General features: G+C 36.5%; 1 protein-coding gene across 1 annotated transcript in view; it reads right to left on the minus strand.

Moving 5' to 3' along the window:
* Nucleotides 1–2,132: 2,132 nt before the first annotated feature.
* LOC126972670 (long-chain fatty acid transport protein 4) overlaps nt 2,133–13,282 on the minus strand; it is a 35,861-nt gene continuing 24,711 nt past the window's right edge. Inside the window, exons 8-13 of the mRNA XM_050819554.1 lie at nt 12,821–12,902; nt 12,158–12,288; nt 7,751–7,901; nt 6,963–7,120; nt 4,439–4,592; nt 2,133–2,746 (exon numbers count right to left, since the gene is read on the minus strand). Coding sequence (XP_050675511.1) covers nt 2,586–2,746; nt 4,439–4,592; nt 6,963–7,120; nt 7,751–7,901; nt 12,158–12,288; nt 12,821–12,902 — 837 coding nt within the window. The 3' untranslated portion in view covers nt 2,133–2,585. The remainder of the gene's footprint in view (nt 2,747–4,438; nt 4,593–6,962; nt 7,121–7,750; nt 7,902–12,157; nt 12,289–12,820; nt 12,903–13,282) is intronic.

The following is a 13,282-nucleotide window of genomic DNA, read 5'->3' on the forward strand; positions in this document are numbered from 1 at the left end:
ACAGGGTATAACAGAATAAATACAGGGTATCTACTATAATATGTAAGACTACCCGGTTACATTATGCCTGGACCGACCGTCGATGACGTCACATAGTCGCTTTGTTACGGTGTGCAAAGCAAGCGTCATCCTAATCCTGTTAATAAATAAACTAAGGTTAATTTTTTCTGTATTATTGATTAATGTAAAGGTGTTGTGTTGTGATGCTTATTATTGGAGTTTATTCCTTAAGAATCGATTTTCATATAAGGCGCCCAAAATATAAGGCAACAATTATTAGTATTGTATTTTCCTGTCAGTCACCTAGCGTTACTTTTGAAAATTATTTTATTTTACAATAAGAAGTGTTGCGGCTAATGTACGTTAGTTTCCTAAACTTTATTATTTTTTTTTTAATTTATTAACAGCTTTAGATGGCGTTGAACCACAGACACCCAATCTAAGTTCAAAATAAAAACAAATAGTACAAGATTAAACGTCACCTGGTGTCACTTTCATAAACTATTTCGTATTTCCAAATCGAACACTGAATCTATCGAGTAATACGACAACATAACGGTTTTCGATAGATGGCGCTGATCACAGATTTTTAATAATTAGGTACATGACCATAAGAAAAATCACTATTAACTATGAAGTTATTTTATTTTTTTAATATCTATTGAAATCTATATTTTTTTTTAATTAATACGCTTTTATTAGCTGCTGCTGTATGTCTGTTTGTTACCGACTCCATTGGACTTGATTTTGTTTAGTACCTGTACAAAGGCAATCGTACTTGAGGAGTAAACTCCAGTCGTGCGTCGGAGCTGACACATACACTTTTTTATTATTATAATTATGAAAAATCAATGAAAGAATCTAGGCTAAAGTACAAAGAGTATTTATTTTTCTGACAGAACTATTTTAGCGACACAGACCAACAGAAACTACAGAACTATTACCAACATAAGTCAAAACGAAACAATTAAAACTTCAAAAACAAAGCAGCGATAGCACGAAAATATCACGACATATACCTAACCGTAATGAAATTGCAAACCGAACTAACGTAACAGGAGCACGAGGGGTGAAAGGGAAACGAGAGGGGATTGTAGCGAGGTCCAGACTGCAAAGATAATGTGGCTGTGTTGTAAGTAGGTCTGGCCATGTGACCAGCTGAACCCGATAGGTATTGAAACCTAAATAAATATCGCTTACCCAAGTGGTCAAGCTTTTGTTACTAAGTGACAGACTGTCTCGTACACCGATGGTTAAATTATACAGAAAGTAATTAAACCATTGACTAAACAACAATTAGAATAAACTAGCGAATAGGCGACCTGACAGCCTGATAACGAATGACCATTTTTTTATGGAAAAGGAGGACAAGCGAGCTTTTCCGGTGTTAATTAAGTCTATTGTGGGGCGATTTATATTATGCTTTTACATGATCCCAGAAAACGTTCAAAACAAATGTATTACGAAATACAAAAGAGTTGTTAAAAGACGTTTATGTGGTAATAGTTATTTATGCAACTGTTGTGCAATAAGGCGTATTAAAACACGAATGTGGGTTTATCACATCACATGAGTGTTTTAATACCTAATTATCAACAGTTGCATACAAGACTTTATCTACACCCATAATATAAATGCTCTATAAAAGATTTGAAACAGCTTACTGGCAACTACAACACTCGTTTGGATGATGTAATAGTTAGTAGGACATTGGGTGTTTTAATGTTGGCAATAAGCTAACTATTTTTGGATTTTTAATAGAGGGTTTAAAGCATGGGTGTAGATAAAGGTTATTATAACATGTCTCACTTAATGTTACCACGGATTGGGATAGCATAGGCCGTTGTAAGCTGAATTATAAATCTGATTGTATTGAAATTTTATTAAAACAAAAGAAGCCCGCCGAGTTCCATCCGCCGTTCTTCTCAGGTCTGAGGCATACATAACCGAATGGGCAGTAGTTATCATTTAGTGATTTCAAAGCCTTTTTGAATAAAAATATTTGTATCTCTTCATTATATTCAAATATTTTTTGCGTTTGTTTCAATTATCTCTCAGCTTGGATTCACTGAGCAAATTTGCCACAGTCAATGGCTTTTATGTCTGTAGCGTGTACAAAATAAAACAATGTATAAAAATATAAATTTTATTTCCTAAATGATTAACACCATCAACCCTAATAAGAACAAAAAATCAATTCCATCCTACACTAAGACATTGATACAACAAAATATACATACACTTGGTGCTATATTTTACAAATTTCACAGAATCATTTGGGAATGACCACATAAAAACAACAGAAAAATGCCAATAAATGATAAATTTAATAAAAACTAAAAAAAAAAGATTAATATTTCATCACATTACATCAGACCTTTATTCCCTACAGTTATTTCAAAAAATATAATATAATATGTGTATATGGCTTTAAATAATGACTGTTGCAGATCTTCAAAATAATAAAATGTATAAAGCATGCTTAAGCCAATGAGAATTCATAAAGAGAGTATTAGACAATGCTATTGGTTTACCTTGAAATTTAAAAGCAATTTAATTGCTTTATTTCCCACTAATCAGTCACATCACAGTCTAATTTTTCCGTTACAAATATTCTCAAACTCTTCGCGACCGAGCGGTTTGTATTTATTTTGTTTGGTATCTAAATAGTAAAGTTTGTCATTCTTCACTAAGCTCGGATCGAAACCTTCTTTTTGTAAGTCAGTCTTCTTTATTTTGTATGTACCTGGGAAAGGAAAATGCTTTTATTATTTTTAATGTAGTAGGATTGAGAGATTATAAGATCAAGAGTCAGTTCTTCAGATGAAAACAGTTACAGAATCAAGTTAATGTCATTTGTTACACATTTAAATAACTAAAGTTAATTTTCACAAGGAAAAGCTGCAAAAAACAAATGCATCCTTAAAAGCTGGAAATGGTATTGTGATCTGTCTGGTATAACAAAGCAAATTACTTACGCAGATAGAAAACAATTTTATTATTGAAGAGCGATTTCAGGATTCTTTATTATGATGATAGGTTAATCTAATATGTTAAATTCTCATGCACGGTGTTTGTTACCAAACTACGAAACGGCTGAACCGATTTGTATGAAAATTTGTGTGCAAATCGGGTAAGTCAAAAACATCTATGTTTTATAGTCCAAAATTTTTTTATTATTAATTTGTATGGCAATACAACGTTTGCTTGATCAACTAGTATTATATAAAATTAATATCCTGCGTGATACTTGACAAACCAAAAGATGCGAACTGAGTAAAACATAGATATGACCTCTTACATAATAACACAATATAATATACATATCCGTTCTGCAAACTGATTAGAATAGTTCCGTTTAAACAGTACAGTGCTACCAAATTAATAATGCGCATACAGATCTTGGCTAATGGGTGTATTCCCGGAAACACCCGAATCATTCAATCGTAAGAGCCCTAAACAATGCACTTGCATTTTGCACCTTGTGCGAAAGAAATAGGAGTCAAATCATGTGTTCACAATAGGAAAACAAATCGAGCGGTCGGCTGTGGTAGCCGGTCAGTCAGACATCTTTAAGTATTGGTGCCGACTGCACGTGTTCAGTCTATGTGGAATTATATAGAGCTCCTATTACACACCCCTCTTGCAATTATTATTGTAATATAATTCTACTAAAGTATGCAAAAGTAATGCATTTTACCACTCTATATAGATATCGTCTCCCGATGCGGATGGTCGGGAAATGCGACCGTTGCCGAAAAGTGGCGAAGATCTGTATGCGCATTATTAATTTGGGAGCACTGTACGTGTGCATCTAATAAAAATACAGTCATCATCAATCAAAGCCTAGTCTTACAAATAAATAGTTATAAAAAATGTGAAAAAATCCTGTGTTTCGATGTTTGTTACACATTTTCTCATTATGTATGTTGGTCTGAGTTGAGGTAGTGAGTTTGGTTGGGGAGCTAGTCACGTGACCTTCAAGAGTGACTCTGTGCTAAAAGCATTCACGTTCTGGTAGAGGACTAGTACTGAAATCGGTACCTCAGTAGATAATTGCGGATACTACTTGCCGATGGCTAATAACCCTTACAAAGCGTTCCTCCCCTTGTCCGCCAGGAGCAGGAGCAAAAAAGGAGTTCTGAGACTAGCTTGGTGTGCTTAGGGATTTGGAGCGGATAGGATGTGAACAGAGACGAGCAGCCCTTACGGCTGGCGGGTTTCAGTGGGGGCAAGTCCCCCATAACCTCTTATACTTGACGAGGGGTAGGCGTTAAGCATTTCCCGTCTATACAAATGTTTAGTTTAATTTTAGTACGTAGTGCATTAACTGCTATGAAAAAAAACTCTCATACTTATATTCCATTAAAATAAATTTTTCCATTGCATCAATTTCTCTCCCTTCCCAATTTAAAGAGCCCGCAGTCAAAGCACATACCGGTCATGTCCATGGCGCTCATGATCCTCAAGAACACGGGTCGCGCGTAAGCCGGCAGCTCCCTGCTCAGGTCGAGGGCCAGCTGCTCCAGGTCCAGGGTGTTGTCAGCGTCCACCAGGCCACACATGCCCGCCCTTCCTTCAGTGTTCGGTATCTGTTGAGTTGTCATTATGAAATAGTTGTTGCATACCAAAGCTAACGAGACTATGTTGTAAGATTTTGGATTAAGACCACTAAGTGGCATCATCACCAGTGGGAGGCTCCTTTGCACAGGAAGCCGGGTGGATTATGGGTACCGCAACGGCGCCTATTTCTGCCGTGAAGCAGTAATGTGTAAACATTACTGTGTTTCTGTCTGGAGAGCTCCGTAGCTAGTGAAATTACTGGGCAAATGAGACTTAACATCTTATGTCTCAAGGTGACGAGCGCAATTGTAGCGCCGCACAGAATTTTTGGGTTTTTCAAGAATCCTGAGCGGCACTGCATTGTAATGGGTAGGGCATATCAATTACCATCAGCTGAACGTGAGTGACAATAAGAGTAAAACGACCCCGAGCTTAACATTACGTCGATAAAATTGCACTTGTTCATCCTGATTTTTTTTTTAAATTTAATTTATGGAAGATTTATAATTTTAAAATTTTTGTGTATATTTTGTCATTAGCGGAAAACGTTAGCTTTATAAAAGTGTTTGAAACATACAATTTGATGGAGGATAACGGAAAATATTATGGCATTCCAACCAAAAGAACTAAGACACACCCTAAAACATTAAAAACTTTGTTTTAGTTTTGCCAATTAACAAACACAATAACGCCCTCAAACAAACATTGAGTTGTAGCGCTTAAAGAACACGAACAGTTTTGAAAGGGCCGAAAGTGAAAGAGATGACTAAATCCTATCGAATAAAGAATTGGAAAAACGCAGTCAACAGACAAAACAACCATATGTTGGTTATAATTACACATTTATCCAATACCTATTATTCTTACGCCTATCTCCCATATGAGATAAACTCCCCTCACTTATTTCGCCACATCTGCTCTTTCATACAGCTCTCTTATTCTACTTGAACAAGCCATCTTCAAACATCAATGAAACCGAAACGTCACTGAAAATTATTTACATCGCGTAATTCATGCCATGGCTGACACCGTATTAAGTCAGATACAATACTTAATTCTGGAAGTTATTTTTTTTATCAAAATAAAGGACGTTCAGCTGATGGTAATTGATACGCCCTGCGCATTACAATGCAGTGGCGATCAGTATTCATGAAAATATCCAAAAATTCTGAGCAGCACTACAGCTGCGCTCGTCTCCTTGAGACATAAGATGTAAAGTCTCATTTGCCCAGTAATGTCAGTAGCTATGGCGCCCTTCATACCGATACACAATAATGCTTACACAATACTGCTTCACGGCAGAAATAGGCGCCGTTGTGGTACCCCTAATCTTGCCGGCATCCTGTGCAACTGCCTCCCACTGGTAAACACTTGTGACGGATGGTCACAACAACTCTTGATACCTAGGTTAGGATTCTTAAAAAACCTAATAACTCTGAGCGGCACTAGAATTGCGCTCGCCACCTTGAGACATAAGATGTTTAGTCTCATTTGCCCAGTAATTTCACTAATATATATTATTAAAATATCTAAAAGACCCAGATTTAATCTGTGTCTGTTAATTCTTCAGTGGCAATTGGGATTAATAATAAATGCAAATGCCATGTTTTAGATAATACAGATTAACTAAACACTTTTAAAGATTTTAGCAAAACAGAAACCTAGCTAAATAAAGAAATTTTATGAAGTGTCAATAGTATCAAAAAAATAAGGTTATATCATGTTTTTTTTTTTTCAGAAAACAAACTCTGAATTACTTAAAATGCAAAGGCTTTTCTAATAAGATACTTTGAAATAAGATTGTATATAACCCATTGACGTGCGATACAAATTACAATAGACCAGTGGGAGGCTCCTTTGCAGAGGATGCCGGCTAGATTATGGGTACCACAACGGCGCCTATTTCTGCCGTGAAGCAGTAATGTGTAAGCATTACTGTGATTCGGTCTGAAGGGCGCCGTAGCTAGTGAAATTACTGGGCAAATGAGACCTAACATCTTATGTCTCAAGGTGACGAGCGCAATTGTAGTGCTGCTCAGAATTTTTGAGTTTTTCAAGAATCCTGAGCGGCACTGTATTGTAATGGGCAGGGCGTAACAATTACCATCAGCTGAACGTCCTGCTCGTCTCGTCCCTTATTATCATAAAAAAAGACTCCCAATCACGCCCAGAAAGTGTCCGAGGACCGAGTCAATAGTCTACTCAACATATGGAGTGAGCCGAGTCTTTAGTTCTTATGACGTATTTACGTATTAGTAGGTATAGCCCTCCGAGGACCCGTGCGTGCGTGCTGCTTCGCACTCTAACAATGAAGATATAGAGTGTAAAATAGAGTGGAACTTTTCAAGGTTCGGAGATTTTTTGGTTGCACTTTCTAAGCTATATAAGTGTATACATACCAGGACGCCATAAACAACAGCGTCTCTGTGGTTTGCGACGCGCGAGATGGCAGCTTCCACCTCGCTGGTGCTCACGTTCTCGCCGCGCCACCGGAATGTATCTCCGGTCCGATCCCGGAAGAACAAGTATCCCAACTCGTCTGCTACTAGGATATCCCCTAATGAAACAAAACTTTAATGATGATTAAACATTTAGTATCGCGTACGATTTATCGTAATGCACATTCATATTCAAATATTTTTATTCAAAATATGATTTAAAATCATTTATTGAAGGTGAAATAATAATAAAACTTTATTTCAAAGTAACTATAGACTCAAAATAATGATATGACGTTAGACTTAAAAACTACGTTTGTACTAAAACATAATCTTAACTACATATTAATACTATTATTTCAGTCACTATTTCTCCATACTATTAGAGATAGAAAAAGTACCACCCGATCGAAAAATTTATACTTTCAGACCTGAGAAAAATGTGCGAAAGACTGAGGGCTTCTCTATTTATAAAATTCCGTCAAAATATATGTAATTTCGTAGAATAAAATTTATTATTAAATAGCCTGAGGGCGATCGCTCCATTCACAATGTGTAGTATCATTAGAGAAACAGATTTATGTTAAAGTAACCTTTACCACACAAACGTTTTTTAACAATTCTTTTGAATTTCGTAACATATTTGTTTTGTGCTTATTCTAGCATCATGTAGTAAAAGCATATGTCCAGCTGCAATAAAAGTCTTACTAACTCGACTTAACGGAATAGTAGGCAGAACAGCTACGTACCTGATATGAAAGCAGAATCGCCATGTGTGAACACGTCCTTAACGATCTTCTTGTCGGAGGCCGCCTTGTCCACATACCCTAAATACTCCCGCGACGGATTGTTTGCAGATATCTTGCCGATGAACACGCCTGGCTCGTCCGGACCAGCTATCTGTCATATGATTACATTTACATATATACATCCCGTCGATAACTTTACGGAAGTAAAAATTATTATTCCTGGCTAACAAGTATTATTGCTTTGATCTTTACCGAATTAAAATTATTATTGAACAAGGTTCAATTTACCCCATTCCGCGACCTTTTCAATAGAGGACTCGATAGAAGACACATGTTTCTTACGGCAGTGCTCGAAGACAATACACACGCATTACATGCTTACTCATTTGTAATGTTTTTAATAAAAAAAATATACACACTAACACACACTTTTTTAGAAAAAGTATTTAACCAGAATTGTGACTCGAAGAGCCAGTCATATTGAGCTGCCAATAGTTAGCACTAATTATGGAAAACAGACCAGAAAGATAACCTTAGAGGGAGCTCAGATATATAATAACCTACCCTCAGAAATAAGAAATGCCAAAACATTAACTTCTTTTAAAGCGAGTCTGCAAAGGCACACAGAGTGGTTTTTTGAGAAGGGCTGTGATGGCCAATGAAATGTTTCAATAACATAATTAGGTTGTTTTATGTAGTTGTTTAAACTAACATCATGTCATTTATGTTACATTATACAGGGTGTCCCAAAACTCAACGATAACCTGGTACCGGGCGAGAGGCCAAGGTATACCAGTTATGAAAAAAATAAGAAAAAAAATCTATGTCACTTAGTCAAGCGATGATAGACATTTTTCGAAAATGTTAAAAATTTGACACCCTTTGTCGCATTTTTAGGTACTGTGATCGCAATTTTCACAATTTTACAGTGATTTTTTTAATAATGTTATCTCAAATAACAGTCCTATTAATGGTAACCACAAATGAAAGTAATAATCATTGTTAACTAAGTAAAATAAATTAAATTTTGACGAGTTATGGTTTATAAAATTTATGTCAGTCAACTTTGACACTCTACGTTGGCAAAAAAATGTACTACACTACCTATGGCAAGTTTTTTTTAAAAGATGGCCCATTTAGTCTAAATTTCAAAATAGTACAACACTTGCCACTTTTCTTGCCAATAAAACTGCTATTTCGTATGCTATGTGTAGGGATCCCTCAGTAAAAAAAAAACTGATATTCTTTTGTTTGAAAAGTACGAAGTCTCCATTGTTTGTAATGAACAAAAATGATAAAAAGAAATGGATAGTAGTTATGGTATTTGTCAAAACGAGACGTCACTATCCGTCTCACTCACAACGACTCATCAGTCGTTCATAATAAAATTTAAACAATAACATTTAGTACGCATCGTTTCTTCGTTTACTGCGCTTCTCTCGTAATCGTGTTACTTTCGTACTATCGACTTTGGCTTGTGTTACCCTGGACTTGATACTCTATCCGTACTTGACGACTCTGGCTTTGTTTTTGGACTTTGTGCTGTGCAAACTGTGTGTGAACAACATGCCGCATTTGTACACACCGCAAGAGTATGCAAATATGCATCTTATCTACGGTGAGTGCCATTGTAATGCCTCTGCGGCAGCTCGACTGTATCGGGAGAGGTACCCGAATGTGGAGCGGCACCCAGATTATCGTGTCTTCCTAAATGTGCACGCATCATACTCGGAAGGACGATTACCCAGTGCTCGTACATCTGGTGGGAGACCTCAAGGAAACTACGACGCTGAAGTTGAAAATGACCCCAGTACCTCAGTACGTGCGATTGAAATTGCAACGGGTGTGGCGAAGAGTACCGCACATCGAATTTTAAAACGATACGATTTTCATCCTTACCATGTACAACGTGTGCAGAGCTTGTTACCCCGTGATCACGCACCCAGAGTTGATTTCTGCAGAACCATGTTAGCGAAAATTCGTGAAGATCCGGATTTTCTAAATAAAGTTTTGTGGACTGACGAATCGACATTTAAAAGAGATAGTTATTTAAACTTAAATAACCTTCATAGTTGGCATACGGAAAACCCGCATTTGATGCGTGAGGATCGATCCCAATACCAATTTAAAGTCAACATGTGGACAGGAATATTAAATGGTCAAATAATTGGACCATTTGAATTCACTGAAAATTTAGATGGCGCCACCTACTTGCATTTTCTTCAAAATGATTTGCCGACATTGCTAGAAGATGTACCACTCAACATCTACAGAGAAATGTGGTATCAACAAGATGGTTGCTTGTTGGTTGCTGGATGGTTGTTGGTGATGCATAAAAGAAAAGGTCTACTCAAAACCAATTCAAAATGTAACAGAATTGCGCCAAAAATTGATGCAGCATCAGAAGAAATCAATGCGAGGAGATTTGCAAGACTGGTGAACAGGTCATTTCTGAGGCGATGCAGAGCTTGTATTCGTGCTGGAGGGAAACAATTTGAGCATCTGCTTTAATTTTAGGATAATAAAGTGTTACGATAATTTACCGTTTTATTTTGATTAAATTTTCCGTGAGTTCCTTTCGCAAAAAATACGAAATAGCAGTTTTATTGGCAAGAAAAGTGGCAAGTGTTGTACTATTTTGAAATCTAGACTAAATGGGCCATCTTTTAAAAAAACTTGCCATAGGTAGTGTAGTACATTTTTTTTCCAACGTAGAGTGTCAAAGTTGACTTACATAAATTTTATAAACCATAACTCGTCAAAATTTAATTTATTTTACTTAGTTAACAATGATTATTACTTTCATTTGTGGTTACCATTAATAGGACTGTTACTTGAGATAACATTATTAAAAAAATCACTGTAAAATTGTGAAAATTGCGATCACAGTACCTAAAAATGCGACAAAGGGTGTAAAATTTTTAACATTATCGAAAAATGTCTGTCATCGCTTGACTTAGTGACATAGATTTTTTTTCTTATTTTTTTCATAACTGGTATACCTTGGCCTCTCGCCCGGTACCAGGTTATCGTTGAGTTTTGGGACACCCTGTATACATACCAAATTGTTTGTAAATACTTTAATTGTTAAATCTTAATTTCTCATGTAAGTGACAATACGTCTTAATGAGAATAAAGAAAAAAATATATTTAAACCTAATATCTCGAGGCAGTATATTGTTGTGAAGTTAGAAACTGCAAAACTTCGTTTCATCACTCAGAAGTAGATTTAACACAACGATGTGAGATTCGCAGGCTGGTAGTTCTTAGTTAAAGGGCGGTTTAATAAGACTTGAAATGTGTGACTTGGTCATGTAGACTAGATGAATGAAAGAAAAAAGTTTTTACAAGATCGACTGCCGAAATAGAGCGAGATTGCATTCATGTTTTTTTTTTATGTAAATAAGGGACAAGACGAGCAAGACGTTCAGCTGATGGTAATTGATACGCCCTGCCCATTACAATGCAGTGCCGCTCAGGATTCTTGAAAAACCCCAAAAATTATGAGCAGCACTACAACTGCGCCTGTCACCTTGAGACAAGATATTAAGTCTCATTTGCCCAGTAATTTCACTAGCTACGGCGCCCTTCAGACCGAAACACAGTAATGCTTACACATTACTGCTTCACGGCAGAAATAGGCGCCGTTGTGGTACCCATAATCTAGCCAGCATCCTGTGCAAAGGAGCCTCCCACTGGTAATGTGTTGGGAAATGTTGAACTAGGCTTAAAATCCCTGATCAGGGAAGCACTGGGAATGTTTGATGCTACTGAAAAAAGCCAGGGTATAAAAATCAGTGCCGCGGCCCGGCAAATTAGTAGTCCGTAATCTCTGCGTCCACTTCAAGAAGGCAGAACTGATAGTATATATAAAATTAGAGACGCTTCACTTACTCGTCTTAAAGAAAAAAATTACTTTAAATGCCTTCTCATAATTATCAAAATGATTTGAGTTTTCTTTAGTGTTAATAGTCTTTAGTCTCGTGCCAGATTTTGGCGACTCAACACGTCCTGAGGCCCTTCCACACGTGTTTCGCCTCTACACGAGGCATCGTGTAGAGGCGAAACACGTGTGGAATTGTTTAAAGATAAATATTAGCGGAATTAACACTAAAGAAAACTCAAATCATTTTGATAATTATGGATATCCGCAAAGTAATGCCTACTTCAATAAAATCCCCCTCATAAGATTCTAAATCTGGGGTGGACTAATAATACATTCATAAATTAGTTTACTCACACTACGCTCTTAACTTTAAAATTATTTTTTGGGATCCTATATTACACTTAAAGACGTCACTTGTTTGTACGGCTGCCAGCGCATTTATCAAGGTGAATTGATGACCTCATCGTATCCACCCAATACCACCACCGCATCACATGATATAAATAAAAAAAAAATGTGACCTGGCACAAGCCGCTGGAGTCCCGCACTGGCTCGCCGGTGTCCTGGTCCACCTTGATGATGGCGATGGGATACACGCTCGGGAAAATTCTGGACACGAAGCCAATGGCTCCCGGAGTGCCGTCCGTGTTAGCTGTAACCATTTATTGGCAACATTTTACACAACATTAAAATTATTGAATTTTCATCCATAATCGCGAGTTATCGACTTCAGAAAACAATAAACTTTCAAAATATTATGTTTTACGTAAAATATATATATTCTCTTTATTCCCGAAGTAAGTGAGATTTTTGGAAAGAACTTCCGGAGTGTTTTCAGATCGATATTACTTTAAAACAAATATTTAAAAAAAAACAATTTGATAGAGAAACAAACAAAGAAACCCAGTATAATATTAGGTATATTTTTCCAGCTTGCTATGGAAGGGTGTATTTTTTAATGTATAATTTATAGGCTTGTAGTATCTTTGATCGTTCTGGTCGTAATTACAGACGCCGCTGATGACTTTCAGATAACACAGATAATAAGCACGAACATATGCGAAAGGTATTTTCGTTCACTCGCCCGGCCACACGCACTCTATCTCATTCGCTGTATATGGACCCGGCATCAGACGACGCAAGCTCATTAATTGTTGTTCTGTTTTATAAAGATCAATGCTTACCGATGTTGGCATTTCCTTCGGTAGCTCCATAAAACTCCGTGACATATTTGATGTTGAAACGTTCCACGAATTCGGTCCAAATCTGCAAAAATATGAATTAGTAATTTTTTACATGATCTAAATTGACTCATACATATTGTCCGAGTAGGAATTGATTTTTTTACCCGTACTTTTCATTTATAATATGAGGAAAATAAAACTAGTTTTTTATCTTAACTATTTATTGATAACATATAATAATATTAGTAGTACCTGTTTAAAATTAATTGTCATATTACTACAAATTATGTCGACTTTTTAAATTTTAAATGTGTAACTCACTGCGTAATTGTTGCGGCTTATTCCGCTCAAAGAAGTTTGCGTTAAGTTCACACTGGCTGTTTAGAAAGTCACATGGCTGCAGCATTTTGTTTAATTCGGTTTTTTTTACATAAATCTCTTTACAGCTGACAGCAGTTCTAT

This window comes from Leptidea sinapis, chromosome 27 (assembly GCF_905404315.1).
Source record: "Leptidea sinapis chromosome 27, ilLepSina1.1, whole genome shotgun sequence".
Classification (NCBI taxonomy): domain Eukaryota; kingdom Metazoa; phylum Arthropoda; class Insecta; order Lepidoptera; family Pieridae; genus Leptidea; species Leptidea sinapis.